The sequence below is a fragment of the Arachis ipaensis genome, chromosome B7 (assembly GCF_059453495.1).
Source record: "Arachis ipaensis isolate K30076 ecotype BB chromosome B7, ASM5945349v1, whole genome shotgun sequence".
NCBI lineage: Eukaryota > Viridiplantae > Streptophyta > Magnoliopsida > Fabales > Fabaceae > Arachis > Arachis ipaensis.
Window position 1 is genome coordinate 26,806,784 of NC_142442.1, and position 19,130 is coordinate 26,825,913.

Genomic DNA, 19,130 nt, shown 5'->3' on the forward strand with positions numbered 1-19,130 from the left:
TGCAGCAGGTGTTTTAGTTTCTTATAAGATCATGCGTGATGTTATATGTTTGGACAAACAATGGCTAGCTATAGAAAACATCTGTTTTGGACTGTTATACTTTCAAATTGACCATATTCAGGCCGCTACATGACATTATTTTGTAACGCACTATATTGAGATTGGAAATTATTCTAGAGCATCCGTGGTGCTGTATGAATTGAAATTGCAAATTAGTCTAGAGAATCCATGGTGCTGTGTGAATTGAAATTTTAAAGTAATCTAAGGGACAATGATTTTTTTAAAAGTACTTACTTAAACGTCATAAGATTGTATCATGTACAAAAAGTTAAGTCTAGCAGTTGTAACACATCAACAACCACAACACATAAAGTTTTTGCCAAATCAGAAAAGGCAATCCAACGTCTCTCCTTCGGGAATATCTGGCGAACCGTTCGGCATGTCGAAGTGGCCATCGGCAGGTGGTGACTCCACAACGGCCATGTTGTTGAATGTTCTTTTCCAGAGAGAAAGAGTAAGTTAGTGGGAGTTATATGGGCGCTCTAAGCCTGTTGTGTTACAACCCTTTTAAACCGGAGGAAATCAACGTTTTTGCTATCTCGCGCTATCTACCTTTCCAACGGAGTTCCATTCCCGTATACGCTCCGTCTGACTATCGTATAAAGTTTCCAGTAAGGAGTTACTACTAAGGTGAAAGACTCCCAGAGCTGCTGACTGGTCATTGTCAATGCATTGGACGAGGATGGGCTCAGAAGATGGGCTCAAAGCAGGATGGAAGGTCAATCATACTTTCATTAAATGTCTAAATTGTCGTTTCTAATGCCAAGAGAATGGCAACCCTAATTAAACGTTGTATTGCAATGTGAATATATGCATTAAACCATTTATAAGGCATAAAAATTACATCTTATACACAGATATGCATGTTAAGGCACACTTAAACGCTGAATACGCTCGCTGATATTAGTATCATGTTCCACAGAGGGTTTGTTTTATCCTTTTGTTTAATGTTTATACCACATAATAGTTTGCATGTTACGGCCCACTAATGTATGCATACATGATAGTTCCACATATTAGCATGTTCCGCATATTGGCATGTACGCTTAAAATACTTAAAAGACAAGGGGTTATTTATTTTTTTTATTCGAAAAAGGGCGTTAATATATTTTCTCATAGAAGCTAAGCTAAGTGGCAAGGCAACCCAGATGTGGTTATGCTATCGTTCCAAATTCCATGCATGTAACCAAAATTTTTTTAACTTGTTATTCGAATATGTGATTAAAGCGACAAAAAAATAGTTTCAACCACCCCAAAATAAGAATAAACTGACTGCTGCTGCGTTAAAAACCTCGGTGGGAGCGAAGAAGGACGCTCTGCAGGCTTCATTTTGTCCCATCCTTAACTTTTTCCCAGTTATCACTGCACATACTGTCATAAAGACAATCCCAACATAGGACAAATATGGTAGAGTCAACTATCACTGCAGAGCATTAATTGCAACAGGCCACACCTGATTACACTTTTCCTTCCTTGAATTACAACTATCTTAGACAACGTTAAGCAAATCCAATTTCAAAGTTAAGGCAGTACATAACGGTTAGCTAATAACAAAAGCGACAAACTAAATGATTCTGGGGGGCATGTTGCAGTCCCGCAGAACCTTATTTTGTCCACAAGCAACTGCTTGCCTAGTCCACCATCTGCTCCCCCGTTCCATCCACAACTCCGTCCTGAGAGGAAGATGATTTCACGGCGTACGTCGTTGCTACCACTGACCTACGCACATCCTAACCAAACCGCCGATTGCGTTAAAGGGTCCACCCGCAAGGGACACGTCTGTTCTGCCGCGGAGTGTAGAATTCTCAAGCTGCGAAAGACAAACATTAGGGGGATGTAAATTACTACACATGGACATGTTTTACTTACATTCATATGCATCTACTTACAACGCACTAATTTCATACGTGTTAAAGGAACCTTCAGGGTGGAGCCATTGTATCACCTAGGCAGCAGAGCTGTCGCTGCAGAACGTAAATATGAAGCGGGTTATAGCTGACAGTAACTCAATGTTCCAATATACAGACCCAACACTCACAAAACAAGGTGCACCTGGTATTGCAATTTGGTATCCCATTTCCTCGCCGTATTGGCCACCGAACCATGTCTTTGGGAGTGTACTATCGCAGGGGTCCAAACGCCGGAGAAGTCATCATCGCGTACAGCATTTCGAGCTGAGGCATGGTCCCCAAATTAGGAACATATAGAAACTGCATAATTTTGGTTCAAACATGGTACAACAAACAATAAGAAGTCACGTTACCACGCGTTCCATAAGCTGCTCTCGGTCGCTGACCATATTCACGTCCGGGAAGGAGTCCAGGTGGTAGACGGTCTTCTCCCCAAATTCGACCACCATGCAGTACCAGTGCATGAAGATATCCTCAATGGGGATGAAGATCTGACAGCAGACGAAGAAAATAAAAAACTCGAAATTAGTTCCAATGGGGTCAGCAGCCCTGAAAGTAATGCAAAATGCCAAAAAGTCCATATGGATTGAGACACAAACCCTGTTCAGGAATCTTGTTGGTTTCAACCAGAAAGGCACGTATATCTCGTTGAGCTCCACAACAGACAATCCCTTACTAACGTCATCCTATAATAACAAATAAATATACTTCAGAATCCGGTAAAATATGCAGATGTCGTTGCATCCTTGAGTTAACCACTCACAGTGAAGCTTGGTAGGAGACACCAAAAATTGGGATGCTTAAGGTGCTGTATAAAACAAGTGTTGCACATGGCCACCATCTCCATGACGGCTCCGTCAATGGGACGCCCAGGTATGAGGGATTGGATTTTTTCCGCCTTGTTAGTCTGTACTGGAGCATTCTCACAAGAGTATCTCTGCAATAGATGCCATGGTTAATGTTGTTGTTCAAGGATGCAGAATTGTATAAACATCGCGTCAAAGTAATCAGGAATTATAACATACTCCATCGAATGACCATCCGAGAAAAGGAAGTTGAACAGGAGTGTCTCCGCTCGGTTAAAGTCCATGGCATATGTTGCCTTGTACTTCTACGTTAAACACACGGGGTTAAATGAAATTCAAATAAGAACGCAAACATGGAGGAAATAATTAAGGAGATGATTTCTTCATACCCGTGTGTTAGCCGGCGACGAGGTAGATTTGTCACGCTTAGCAGGTGCTGATTTGTTCACTTTGTCAGAAGGGGATCGAAATAGCCTCTTTCCCTTCATAGCTGGAACGGTGGACTGTCTATTGGGACGGTCCTCGTCGGTGTCAGGAGCTATTATCGGCCGAGTAGCATGACTATCGACTGGGACACCCATTGGTGTCACGTCTAACACTGCACCGCAAGCAACACAACTTTCCTGGGACAAAATCTCAGCCGACTCAGGCGTGGCTTGCACGAAGAATGCTGCTCCAGTCCCATCTTCCGCCCTACAAATGATGACTTAAGGGATTAGGTATCTACACATGTAACGTATAAGTGGAAGGACGTATGCAACACAATGTATCTGCCCCATGAATTTCCTTACCATAGCCTCGGAGGTTGCTGTGTCCCGCCGGAAACATTGAATAGGTTCGTCGGCTTCATCTCTCTTGAGTGAGGGTGTCTGACAATCTTTGCTAATTGGTCGTGAAGCCTTGCTTAGTGTATGTTTGTCACTTTTTACGCTTAAAAGCGAGCCATACCGAATTGTGTTAGCGCTAAAATTTTCCCCCAACATTGAAAAATGGCGCTTGCAACCCATGCCTCCCTTTAATCATCCAATTTTGGCGTTTTCTGGAGCAATGCCTCATTAACGACATCCGTTTCAGATGAATCTACTGTTACACATATGCTTTCTATCTGAACTTGGTTTTTGTCGTCTTCTGTGGTGTATCTCAAAAATACTAAAATGTACATACGAATAAAAACTAGACGACCACAACAACAAATGACGAAAATGATTCAAACTGAATAACTGTATATATATTTGTTACATTTAATTTCACAATAAATTCTTCAGATAATTCCAAGATAATTATATCATGTCTAAAAATTATATTTATACTGCCTACATATTATTTAACTATTGACTTATAGATAATTTTGTGGTCAATTCGTCAAAATATAAAACACAAGTATATACTGATCGGATCTTAGTTATTATAAAGAGTATTATTATAGATTATTACCTGAATATTTTTATAATGTTTAAATGAAAATTATGTAAAAAGAAATATCGAAAAAATTATTCAGAGATGCAAACAAATTATATTTAAAACGCAAAGCAAATACCAAGAGTTTCAGAGTAAGCGTACACCAGAAGCCGTGGACCGTAAATCAGGAGTACTAATCAGGGAACCCTAAACTCGAAACCACGTGAACCCGGCCCGTCCAACCTAAGACACATGGACCCGGACCCTAAGCCATGAACTCGTTGACGACCCCGAACCATGAAACCACCCGACCGGCTCACCTTGCTGTGGCCCCTAAGTCATGAACCCCCGACAACGAACCATGGACCGTGTACCATGAATCGTAACCACGAAACCCTAAACCCTAAACCCGGATTCCTAAGCCCTCGAACGCTTAGCCGTGATCCCTAACGGACATACCCCAGAGCGTACACCAGAAGCCGTGGACCGTAAACCAGGAGCACTAATCAGGGAACCCTAAACCCGAAACCACGTGAACCCGGCCCGGCCAACCTAAGACACATGGACCTGGACCCTAAGCCATGAACTCGTTGACGATCCCGAACCATGAAACCACCCGACCGGCTCACCTTGCCGTGGCCCCTAAGCCATGAACCCCCGACAACGAACCGTGGACTGTGTACCATGAACCGTAACCACAGAACCCTAAACCCTAAACCCAGATTCCTAAGCCCTCAAACCCTTAGTCGTGATCACTAACCGAAATTTGTATAAATTTATGTTCCATATGAACTCTTTATAATATTGTTAGGTAAAGAAGTTTTGTCAACTACTGTTCTTGTTATTAGCAAACCTAAAACTAATTTTAAAAAAATACTAATAAAAAATTAATATTCTTTTGATTAGATAAACATACCAAATATCTAAAATCATTTTTTATCGTGCAACACTAAACACGAAAGCACATGAACCATGAACCATCAACCATGTCCTCACCCTCTCGATTCCAATTGGAACTGGATAATGACACCAGTTCACCAGGGACTTTATTAAATTCCATAATGAATACATTAATGTCAATTACCCGTTTTCACAACCTTCCACAAACACTTACAGCCCTTTCGGCTACCACATTTATGAGACAAAGTTGTGTGCTATTCAATTTACTCCGTATTAAATGTTACACTTCAATCTTTAAATTAGTTTCAACCTGACGTGGAATGACTTTAAATTTAACTTCAATTGCATGCAATGCACTATCAAACGTCAAAATAACGCCAAGCTTCAAGACTAATTATGCAATAAAAAAACAATATCATATTCGAAGCTGCATGTAACGATAATTTTCATTTTTTCTGTGTACGAACCCTTGTAAACCACGCATAAAGAAATAAATTGTAAGTATTACATAACAACGTAACATAAACATAAAAGTCAGAATCCTTACCCAAAAAGTTGCATAATAAACCATTCACCAGAAACCCTAAAACCGCCAACCATGAACCCTAACCAAGAAACCCCAAACCCTAAACAGTAAACCGTAAACCCAAAACCCAACCAAAATTATCCACGGCCGTGCAAGGTTTCCCAAACATCCATCCGCTCCCTCAGCAGAGCGTTCTCAGTCTCCAATTCAGCGACACGGGAGTCCACGGACAGACTGGAGACCCGCTGCAACTCCAGAAGCCGTTCCTTGCAACGCTGAGCCACCTGGAAATTGAAATCCAGGATCTCCTTCCCGGAGTCTCCCACAACCGCCTGCAGAGATACAAAAGTGGCATCTTGCCTGGCCATGCGTTCATCGGCTGAGTACCTGCCGAAGGCAGAAAAATTGACTCCCTCCAGCGGTCCAGCCACTTGCACCATATACCCATAATAGCGCTCGCCCTGGACATGTACGCAATCACGCGGCACAAACACTGGAGGCTCTGTCTTAAGGGCGTCGCATGCCCTGCGTAGCATCTGCTCAAGGTCCTCCATGATGACATACTCGTCAGGATTCACCGTGGGGACAACCTCTGAACGTTCAATCGCAAAAAAACAATAACAATAAGTAAACCTCAACCATAACCGGGAAAAAACATAATCTAAAATCGCCTACCCTCGTCGCCGAGAAGGACGCCAGGAGCAGTTCCTCTGGATGAACTACCTCCATCACCAACGCTGGGAGTCGACATTGTTCCAACCCAATAAACAGCGATTCACTCACAACAGGATGTAACAACCTTCAATCTTATTCACAAATTCATTAGCGAAGTTATCTCAAACATCAAACTTATTTATATATGACATGCCTCATCACCTTCTCCAATCCAATTATGTATACACAGTTTTCTCATTGGACAGTCATACCGCTTCCCCAGGGCTTTAAATTCGATAATAAATGCATTAAGCTCACGTATCCGTTTTTCCCACCTTCCACCATAAGTTCAGGGCTTTTTTACCTCACATTAAACGCGTCACAATCTCTCTTCTCTATGTGATATACGAAACGATTTTCAAAAACAAAAAATTCACATACATGATATTAAAAGCCTTAACTATGCAGATTACAAACCTAATTAATTATTCATATATTAAATGACAAAATATTTGCCCCAACGTTTAACGTTATTCTGACTACACGTGGAAGAATCTATACTACTAATTACAAGTTTCAAAAAGTATAGGTAACTAACAACTTTTGTTTAACAATGTGTGAACAGTGTAAAATAATAGGATTAATAGAGTAAATTTAATTAATAGCATTACATTAGGGTGTAGGGTATTTTTATTAATAACATTCCTCATACACTTTTCACTTTAATATAGTTACGCTTACTCTAACGTTTAATATTACGCATATATTATTCAGAACCTATTTGCTACACTACAGTTCAGGATTCCAACGGGATCGGTGGACTTATAAATATGGAGGCACACTCCTTTGTCACACTCCATATCCGCAACTCTATACACATATCCCCCACCTTATCGAAATACGAACCAACAGGAACAAACGTAAAACGACAATGGACCGTTTCTCAAATACCCCCTTCCTTCCGAATGACATTTGGGTTACATTAACCGTTAAAGTTGTGTCAAACTCCATTCAGGACCTCTGCAGTCTCATAATGACTTGCAAGGCTGCACGGGATGCGGGAGACGCGAATATTGTTCACCGCAGTGTTTCTATACCGCCACCGCATGCGACGCCGTGGTGGTGGAGCCGCGACACCGAGGCAACAAGATTCTTTGACCGTTGCATGGCCGCTGGCCATCCAGAGCTTCTGTTTCGTGAGGCGCTTCGGGAACTCTTCATCAGACGTAACCAAGACGTTGGCTTCCAAATGCTGATTAGTGCAACAAGTAGAGGCCATGAAGCAGCCAAATACGCACTCTCGATGACGTTGCTGCTTCGCAGGGACGACAACGATGGAAAATGGAAAGGGCTCGAACTGTTTTGCGAGCTAGATGCGGCTGGTTTACTCGCTGATTGTAATGCAAGGTGCTTCTCAATACTGAATAACTTGTGGCCGGATGAGGTCTGAATGCCCCATATAGAAGAACAACATACGGTGTGTGCCTCGCCCAGGTGCTCTACCAGGAGCCACATGGGTCCTCTGTATGACAATCGCAGACGGGCAGCAGAGAGAAACTCTGTCCATGCTTTCGGAGGGGTCGTTCATATCCCCTGCATCCACTGTCGGGCGGACTACGAGTTGCTACTCTTCGTCAACCTCCCATGAGTTATGTTCCCAAGTAGATTTAATGTTCTGTTGTTTACACTTTTCCTGTAAAAGTTTCGTACAACATATTTGGTTACTGAAATCAATTTTCATTAACGATTGCACATGCTTTAGTTTGTAAATTGTCATATTTCTTTCATTGATAACAGTACAAAACTAAAAAACAGGTTATGATTTCTACTTGTCAACTTAAATAAACTATGAAACCAAACCATATTTGAAAGTAAAGGTATAGGTAAACCATTATTTACCTAAAAAATTTTAATACCTTGCCCGGTTCTTTTATAAGACTCGGTTTTTTTTTTTTATATTTTGGTTCAACCGGGTTTCCATCATTCATCGAACCAACATTACGCTAGTCCAACCTTACTTTCTGGTCCTTGCAGAAGGACACATCTCATCCATACATTCGACCACTTTTTTCAGCCGTTGGAAATGTTACAAAAATATAATTTCCTGTTCGCATCACAAGACCAATCGTCCTTGGGTATAAAAACCTCCAAATCCAACCTCCCATCTTACCCGAACTCAACACACCTCTCCCTTCGAATCTCAATATAGTCCGAGCCAAAAAGAGATACTATGTTATTTTCCGTGGGAGGGTCCCTGGTATCTATAGTTCCTGACTGGCCTGTCATAGCCAAATTAACGAATTTAGCGGCAACCTCCATAAGTCTTACCAAACCTTCGATGAAGCTCGTATGACGTTCGAACAATTCTCCTCCGACAGACGCTTACAGAATCAGCTCAACCATAATGTTGCTCTACTGCATCGTAGTCAACCACCAACCATTCAGCAGAACCCATTACTGATGGCTGACCAAGTACTCCCCTTCGAGGAAGGCTTACAGGGTCATCGTCCAAAAGAACATGGAGACAACCACCCAATTGTTGACCAAATACTCCCCTTCGACGAAGGCATACATGGTCATTGTCAAATAGAACAAGGGGACAACCACCCAACTGTCCGTCAAAACAACCGATCCAACCAAACACAGCGGCAACAAATTCCTTACCCGTGTATCCTATTTATCTTCGTTACCATCTTCGTCCTATACTTAGCTTTGGTTAGGAAGTAGGCTACTCTTAACCTTAAAACACCACCTACCACCATGTGTTACCTGCATTGTAGTAGGCTTACTTTTCACTGTCTTTCACTGTTTACTTTTTAACATATATTCTATTGTATTAATTACTTTAATCTTCAGTTCACGCATAACATCAGGTTATTATTCCAGCATAATTGTCATTAAGTCATCAAAGTATAATTATTCATATGTGATTTTAGTACTTTAACCCGTTAACTCATTTACTCTCATCCTCTATTTACGACACCTAAACACATACGGGACATGCATTCCAAAAGCCACCCCACGACAAATTTTTTTCTGCACATTGTGTCACCGCAAGCACAGCCGTACAGTCCAAGCCAATCCCCGAAAAAAGACAAAACAAAAGTAAGCATATCTTCTTCTCATGCAGGGATATCTCTGCCAACATTTAAAATAACCACTGCACAATAACGACAAAACAAATTTGAGGGTCAAACAAACAGAATTTCACCCGAATCGTACCTCGTTGTATTATAAGGTAACGTCATTAATCATAACATGATCACCACTAATTAACACAAACTAAAACACATTACATACTACTTTGCGGTTTAATCACCAAAAATAAAGGACACACAACAATAACTGAACAAATACAACATAACCAAACACCAACGACACATTCAGAACACACACATCAAACTCCTTCTTCTTCGACATGGTGTCTTACAAGGGAATCGTACTGGCCTTCAGCTTCTCGTAAGATTCTTCCAGTTGACCTACCCCAGCCCGAAGCGCGTTATTTGAGTCGCCAAGAAGCTTCACCTTTCTGTAGTTATAATCCCGAATCTCTTTTCCAGTTACATCAAGCAACACGCACATCATCTCATAAGCAGCATCCTCTCTTGTAGCTTTTTCAACCATCGAGAAATGACCATTGACAAATAGCTCTATCTCAAATGGATGTCCAGGAATAACAACCGTGAAGCCAAAGAACGGGCCTTGCTCTCCGAAAAATCGTTCCACCTTGAAGAAACAGGGGCAAGGGATCTCTGCCTTTAGGCAAACTTTCAGCAACCACTCCTCCATGCTGCTCACAACTGCGAAATCCACGTTAAGCTCCTCCGCCGGAATTACAGGAATCCCTTTTGCACAGTCATCGAACAACAAAAATCGCATAAATTAATAATTTTAATAACCGGACATAAAATGACCAGAATAAACATCACTAACAAAACTCCAAATCGAATAAAATCACATTCCATTACTGCAAAGCAGAGCTTCATAAATACACTAACTTTTAAAAAGTGAATGTCGTTTCACAAGTCTTACATGAAACAATTGAAAGGCAAGGATAGCCTCCGCCGGAGACAGCCAATTTCTTGTCGCCACCTCCATCCGGCGTCACTCGACCAGTTTCACCACTATGACCTTTCTCAGCACAAATCGACGACATCATCGCTTTGAAGCACGAGCATGCGCGTTCAAAGCTATTGAATCCGTGAAACTCAGAAAACGTATAATCCAGAACTTGCTGGTTCGCCTCCTCCCAACTGGTGTATACACCGGGCTTGTGCCCCTTCGTAACGGCAATGAACAAGAATCGTTGCATATTCACCTCCATCTCTCCTACCCTCTCCTATCCTTCATACTCAACTTGCGCCTATATATAAACATTTATTCTCCATTCAAAGTTAGGTGCTTCGTTGTTTCTTTATGTTTTTTTTTTGGGTCACACATGATTGTTAACGTTTTCTAAGATTTATGAAGTTCAATTCCTCCCTATAATTTTTTTCCCGTTCCCTTGAACTTTGTTTTATTTTCGGAATCAAAAAATGTAAGCCCACAAATTTTAACACAATATATGCCCAAACTGGACCAAACAATTTCACCAGCCAACCAAAAAACATGTTTCAGTCTCACCCCATAATTTTTCGCCATTTACAAAGCAGTTCCAATGAGGCCAAATTAAAACTCCACCCATTAACCCCTCCCTCCCTTCACCAGTGAACTTTCCACCTGACACATGCCACCTCACTGTACCTCACATTTGCGTGGCACTCTCTCAAGTTGGACACCAATGCAGAAAAGACATGGTGCACCAATCTTCTCATTTGGACCGGTGCATGCTATAACTCACCTGCCTTTCGCAACCTGCGAATTGTGTCAGATATCAGCATGCATTTTCTTTTTGCAAGTTATATAAAAAGAGATAGACCCATCCATTTATATACAGGTATTTCACCTAGTTGGTTCATTTTAGTGAAAATACTAATTTTGAATCCATAATAAAATTTTTACACTAATTTTCTATCTCTTATAAAATATTAAAATAATATCTAAAAGAGAGACTAATGATTATACTTGCGACTTGACATGACAATAGTGTCAATCAAAACCTCAGTAGTAATATTTTTTATGGTGAGTTCTATTGTGTCTTTTATTATGGTGCTTAAATTGTCTAACTTGCTTTTAAAAATAAAAAATAAAATATTTAAAATAAAAAATAAAATATTTAAAATTTATTAAATATTATCTATTTGCCTTTTTTAGTAAGTTAGGCGGCTGAGTTTTTTAAATATTGTGAAAAGATCGCTTTTTATTTTTGATATGGAAGAGAGGGTGGGGTGATGCAACATTATGGAAAAGAGGGATGCTTTCCCTGGATGTGGTGTTAGTAGTGTTTTAATAGAATTCGGAGGGTCCGTTTTGAGTTTAGAAAAAAATAAAAAAATAAAAAGCCTAATCGGAGGGTCCGTTTTGATTTAAAAAAAAAAGAAAACAAAACTAATCGGACGGTCCGATTTATGTTTTCGAAAATAAAAAAAAAATTTAATGTTGAAATCGGATCGTCTGATTTTTATTTTTAAAAATAAAAAATAAAAAATACAAATCGGATCCTCCGATTTGTACATTATTTTTTTCTTCAAACAAATCGGACCATCCAATTTGAATAATACAAAAAAAAAGACCATATCAAAGAAAAACACATAATCTTCCAATAACAATGTATTACACATATATTTAATCAATATAAAAAAATTAGCCTGAAAAGATGTGTGATTTTCTTTAATATTTTTCTTTAGGTGAATTTAACACTGCTATGGGAGAAAAAAAATTGTGTTAGAACACAAAAAACGTTGGAGGGTTAAATTTTTTGAATGGATAAAATCAAAATGGTACTACCGTTTTGTGTACAAATGAATAATTTAAAAAGTGAGCAAAGTTGAAAACGGCGCTGCCATTTTGTCTAGGGGCAGAATTTTTTTAATTTAAAAATAGTAAACGGCGGTGCCATTTTGTGCTGAAATCAATTTTATCGTTGAGAATGGTCAAAACGGTGGTGACGTTTAGTATAAGTGCGAATAAAAAATATAAAATTTGCTATATAAGATACGCTAGTGTTATGAGGGAAACACGTTGAATAAAGTAGAAAGTGAATAACACAAAGTCATTTGCCTTCAAATTTTCAGAGCTGAGAGCTCTTTCTTCTTTAGCAATTGAAGTTGTTCTTAATTTTTTAGCATTTGAAGTTGTTTTGCATTTGTTGAGTGAAATAAGTTGTAGATAAATGTAACAAGTGTAAAAAATGGAGAGTTATGTTAGTTTAAGAATATATTTTAATGGTCAGATTTTGTATGATACACATGAGGGTGTGAGTTTTTTGTGTGAGAATCCATGTGTTATTATTGTTTCTCTTTCAATAACATATGAAGGACTTAAGAGTGTACTTTGTCAGAATGTAGGTCAGCAAGGCCTGAAGAGAGTGAGCAATATTTTACACAGGCAGCCTGTGTTAGTATTTGGTAGTTTCGTTCAATTTCAAATAATGCACGTGGCTGATGAAGCTAATATACAAGGAATGTTTTCGACCTACCATCAAACTAGAGCACGAGCCTCACTTATCAAGTTATCGTTGAGTTCGAAGAAATTGAAGATATTGATTTTTCAGAGTCCAATATAGACTGGATGGGTTATAATACCGAAAGTGATGAAGAGTTTAAAGGTAATTATGAAGTTGTTGGTCCCACTGAAGATGTGAAAAAAGATGATATATCAATTGAAGAAGATGTGGCAGATGTTAATAATGCACTAATAGATCAATATCCATCGGAAGAGTCATCGTTTATGCATATTTTAAATCTTGATGTCATGCATGTTTCAAAATTTCCTAAATATGTTAATACAGATAATTTATTATTATTATTATTGTTGTTGTTAGAATTATTTAAATTATTATTAGTATTGATACGTTATTATTATTCTTATTACTAATTATTATATATATTATTATTAGTGCAACGGAGGTTAGAAATTATTATTATTATTATTATTATTATTATTATTATTATTATTATTATTATTATTATGCAACGGTGATTATAAAAATTAATGTTATTATTATTATTATTATTAATATTATTATATTATGTGTTACAAAGATTATTTTAATTATTATTAGTATTCTTACGTTATTGTTATTGTAATTAACACTAATTATTATATATATTATTATTAGTATTATTATGTAACGGAGGTTGTTATTATTATTATTATTATTATTATTATTCTGTTTTATCATTCGTGCAGTTTCTGCTGTTGTTGTGGACGGTGAATTTGTCGTTAGAATGGAGTTTAACTTCAGAGAAGCTGTGATTGCAGCAGTTAAAGAATATACGATTCAGAGGGGCGTCGATTATAGGGTGTATGAATCTGAACCGACGACATTCTATGCTAAATGCGTACATTACGGAATAAGTTGTGATTGGCTTATCAGAGTTAGTCTTATAAAAAGACAGTATTGTTGGGTGATAAGGAGGTATAACAGTAGTCACATGTGCATCAGATCCACCATCTCTCAAGATCATGCCAAACTGGACTCTGGTACAATTGCAAAAGTGATAAAACCATTGGTTGAAGCCGACCCATCTCTAAAGGTGAAATCTGTAATTGTTGAAGTGCAGTCGAAGTTCAACTATACAATAAGTTATTGCAAAGTATGGTTGGCCAAGCAAAAAGCAGTTGAGAAAATATTTGGTGGGTGGGAAGCTTCTTATGAAGCTTTGCCGACATGGTTTGAAGCAATGGTTGCAAAAGAACCATCAGCAACTGTTGAGTACGAAACTGCATATGCTTACTGAGGGGATGAGTTGGTTGAGGATCTCAGGATTTTGACGCGAGTCTTTTGGGATTTCTATCCTTGTATTAAAGCATTCAGAAGCTGCAAGCCGCTGATACAAGTAGACGGCACACACTTGTATGGAAAATATAAAGGGGCTCTCTTGGTTGCAGTATCACAAGATGGAAATGGGAATATCGTGCCTCTTGCATTTGCCATAGTCGAGGGTGAGACTGCCGATGCTTGGCACTTTTTTCTTAGCCATCTACGAACGCATGTAGTTAATCGAGATGGTGTTGGTCTTATCTCTGATCGACACGAGTCTATTATCTCAGCTGTAGGTCATAGTGATGGAGCATGGCAATACCCGAGGGCTATTCACATGTTTTGCATCAGGCACATAGCTTCTAACTTCTTGAGAAGGTTCAAAGTGCCACAAATGCAGAAGCTGATTGTCAACATAGGTAAATAAATTATTTACATTTTATGCAGTTTGTGGCCGATGGTGAAAAGTTAACAACAAACTGATTGTATTATCTGGATTTCGTTGTTCTCTTCTGGCAGGCTATTTTAGAACAATCCGTGAATTCAACATGTGTTATGAGAGATATTGTGAGCAGGGTGTGGCTTACAAGCAGTGGCTCGACAATATTCCTCGGTTGCAATATGCCTTGGCATATGATGAAGGACATCGCTGGGGACATATGACCACTAACCTAGTGGAGTGCATTAACGAAGTTTTGAAAGGAGCACGCAATCTTCCTGTGACAGCCGTTGTCAAGGCAACTTTTTACAGACTTAATGTCTTGTTCACAAGGAAGAGAGCCGAGGCCAAGGCTCGTATAAGTGCAAGTCATCTATTCTCTGAGTATGCAACTGAGAAAATCCAGTCTAATCAAACGGCATCAGGAAATATCCAAGTTAATTTATTTGACAGGCAGAACGAAGTTTTTAAAGTACAAAAGATGCCCAGTGGTTTAGAGTTTGTAGTAAATCTGCATCTAAGACATTGCGATTGTGGTGAGTTTCAGGTCGATCGAATTCCTTGTCACCATGTATTTGCTTATTGTGTAAACTAGCGCCTAGATTGGAAGCAGTATATGCATGAGGTATATACAATGGCAGAGATCTTAAAGGTGTACAGAACTCGATTCAGGCCACTAGGACATCTAACAACATGGCCTGTGTATCAAGGACCACGACTAGTACCCAATCCTCACCTCAGGCGAGTGGCCAAAGATCGTCCTAAAAAAACACGCTTCTTGAATGAATGGATGTGCGTGATTTACGTGGTCCTAGACGTTGTAGACTTTGTGGTGGTGAGGGTCACAACTGAAGTAGATGCCCGCATCGTGGAGGAGCTAGTGCTAGTGGTTCGGCTCCGAATGAGTAGTTGTCATCTTGGCTGATTTTTAACTGTCCCCATTTATGTTATTTAATCTTGTATTCAGTTATATCCATTTAACTCACTTGCTCTTATTTTTAGTTGTTTCCATGTTATTGATTTAATCTCTTTTTTAGTGTTGTCCATTTAACTTGTTTAGGTGATATTCAGTTAAAGTTTGGTTCTTTCAAGTCACATTTCACACAATTCAATAGTTAAACTCTTACATTTTTAAAAAAATTTGGAACTACCCTTTAGGGTTCCTTTAATCTCAACAATTCATCAACCATGTTCACAACAATCTAAACCCTAGTGTGCACTATCATTAAACAATGGTCTCTCTATTATGTATAATAAATATTAGTACAATGGTTCATTTAGAGAAAGTTTTCTTCATGCTTCGTGCCATTTTGGAACATCCTTTCTTTACCCTCTTTTTGATGGTTGACGGAGACCACCTAGAGGCACTTTTACGAGTCGGGTCAATCCTAAGGTCATATCCCTTATCCTGGGCACCTGAATGATAACAAAAATTAGCCCCAGTCAATACTCATGTATCAATAATATGAATACCAACCAGGGTGAATAGCAAACCTAAATCAACAGCTAAAAACAATTTAACACAATACTATTACTATATCACTAAATAATGTCTCATAAACATAAATATCAATCCCATTCAATGCATAACAATCAAATTACTTACACCTGCTTCGTCAACCATTTCATCACTTGTATCAACCTCATCAACCACATCAGGAACTAAACCAAGCTGATCGACTTCATGCTCCCATGCACAAGTCTTGTCAGCCGTGTTGTCAGTCTCCTCCTCATCCTCTTCGGGCATAGAAATCCGTGTCAAAGTCTGGCGACATCCAATCCCCCTATGGGCACTCCTACCAGAATCAACAGAGCTCTTCGGCATAGAGTGCTCAGAAAAGGACCGCGGTGGACGGCTCGCATCCAAAGATAACCGACCAGGACCCTCTTGAGGCACCGGCACCTGTACAGGGTCCTGGATACCACTGAGATGACTCAGGACCCTGAACCCAATCAATAATATGCCTATACTGTTCCTCATCATGTGTTGATGTCCCTAGTATTTGTGTCAACGAATAGTGCGGTGCCTGGGTCGGTATGCATTCCTCGTGCATCGTAGAGGGCTGTGTGTATGACTGTATGGTAGGTTGAGTGAAAGGTTGTGCATATTCCTGTGAGTATGGTGGATATGATATAACAGGCTGAGTGAAATGTTGTGAATATGGTTGTGTGCATGGTGGGTATGCTTATGCTTCTGGATGTGGTAGGTACGGATACGGTGGGTATGTATATGGTTGTGAATATGGTTGTTGATCTTGCCGTGGTGGGTGTTGTTGCTGAGCTGGTTGCTCTTGTTGATGTGATTGCTCTTGCTATGGTTGTTGGTCTTTATTGACATGCTCGGAGAGACGCAGGTGATGACCAAAATTACAAACATAACAGTCCATGTACTGCTCAGAAGGTTGATAATGGTCGCCATGTGCACCGGTCAATATGGATGCGGGACTGTTTAACCACTGTGAGATCCATTTTTTGTGTTCTATGCTCCAGTTCTTGTTTTTCGGTCCCGTCAGCACTATGTTGTGGGATGCGCCGAGTTTCATATGTTCAACTAGCGGGTCTTGATGAAAGCCAAATTGTCTTCTGACCCTATCAGTGGGATGCCACTCCACAGTCTCAAAGCATATTAAAGGCACAGTCGCACTCCAGAGATCTGCACCATCGTTGATCTCAAATGGAATAAGATGCGGCGTAATCCGGTTGGGACTGTATGCATCCCACACAAACTGTAAAAACACATCAAATATCAAAGTTATAAATGAGCAATCATCAATTTAATATAGCATAAGAAAAAATCTAAATGACGAAACAAGTACCCCGTCCGGAGAAAGATCGTCCAACCTTCTCCTGACGTCAGCAGTTGTCCAATTTTTATACTGCTCGATAGCGATTGAAAATCATTCCACCTGGCATATTGCAACAACTCGTATTTTTATAAAAATTTGGACATAACCTCTCCTAAATGTGGACTTAACCACCCTTAAGGGTTCCTTCAATTCATAAATCATTTCAACCATCAACCACAATGTCATCAAATTAAATCATAAGTGATTCGTAATATCAGTTGCTACAGTAAAAAACACTAAATCCACATCTTAGCTAAATTTTACCTGCGAGCAAGTGGAAAGCTAGTATCCATCGGCAGTGGTCCTATTGACGGTAGTCGTAACCATGCCCATACAAGGAGCAACGGCATAGGACTATCAATGTCCTTGCAATCATACCTAGATGCCCTACATAAGGATCGATACATGTGTGCAAGGCAAGCTGAACCCCAACTAAACTTGTGAATATGAGAAAAGTCACGAAGCAACGGCAAATACTTCCAGTGCACACTGATTCTAGATTTGTCACTAAATAACGTTGTTCTAAATAGACACATTATGTGACATTTTACATAAATTTCCCTACTTACTGCGTTAGTCAAATGTTGGCGCCGCTTTAGGGTGCGGAACCATGCTAGCTTCACTCCGCTTCCTTTATGGCTGTTCAGGCCAGGAGCAATACCAAATTGGGTCATGCACTTATTCTCTAACCCACTTGTGCTGTGGTCAGTTGATCCAGTAAATGGCAAGCTGTGAGTTTGGAGTCCAAAAATCATGGCGACGTCCTCCAACGTAATCGTGCACTCGCTGTGTGGAAGATGAAACGTGTGCGTCTCAGGCCGCCACCTTTCAACTAGTGCGTCTATAGTTGGACCGTGAGACATGATCCTTCCAATCTGAGATACATGATAGAATCCGCTCTCTCTGAGTTGTTCTTCCACCCTAGCATCATATGAGTTTATTTGGTGTAAGTGTCTAGTGTGCAGATTTCTTAAACCCTGAAAACAAAAGTAATAACTAACCGTCAATAACCAGAACTAGTCAATATTACTAAATTAATACTCGGTTTAGTAACAAATATAATTAATAAGAGGAGTACTACACATACAAGTCATTTTTGTTTACAAGTCTTACAAGTTGGGCCTAACACGCGCGTTACTGAGCCATCTTCGCGTGTTTCATCTTTGTTTTCTTTTTTACGAAAAAGAAGAAGAAGAGACACAGAGAAAGAAGAAGAAGAAGAAGAAGAAGAAGAAGAAGAAGCACGGAGAAAGAAGAAGAAAAAACAGAGGCACAAAAAAAATGTGAAAACGGCGTGAATATAAATGACTTGTATGAGTTGTATGGAAAAGCGTTTTCTCTTTGCCTTCGATCTCCTTCTGTTTTTTTTTCATGGTTTCTGAAATCAAGCTTTGAAATTGTTTTGAAGATGATGGAACTTCAGAAATACACCCGAACAATTACAAAAATACACCCAAACGATTACAGAAATACATCCAAAGGATTACAAAAATACACCCAAACAGTTACAGAAATAAACCAAACGATTACAGAAATACACCCAAAGGATTTAAGAAATACACCCAATATAGGGGGAGACAGTGTATTTCTTCTTGAAATCTTTTAATGTTTTGCTGGTTAAGGATTAGGCACATAACAGAGACAATCTAGAAAAAAAATCTAGAAGAACAGTAAAACAGTACCTTGAATAATGTTTCTTCGTTTTTTCTGGTGAATTTGATGAAGGA

General features: G+C 39.4%; 1 protein-coding gene and 1 pseudogene across 1 annotated transcript; both read right to left on the bottom strand.

Annotated features, from left to right (window-relative positions):
- The window catches only part of LOC107606988 (putative serine/threonine-protein kinase WNK11 pseudogene), a 33,027-nt pseudogene that overhangs the window by 3,813 nt on the left and 10,084 nt on the right, over positions 1 to 19,130 (bottom strand).
- LOC148550639 (uncharacterized) lies at positions 9,681 to 10,578 on the bottom strand. Its single transcript, XM_088493353.1, has 2 exons — positions 10,287 to 10,578; positions 9,681 to 10,099 (listed from the first exon to the last, which is right to left on the bottom strand). The coding sequence occupies exons 1-2, from the start codon at positions 10,576 to 10,578 to the stop codon at positions 9,681 to 9,683; spliced, it is 711 nt and encodes a 236-aa protein (XP_088349479.1).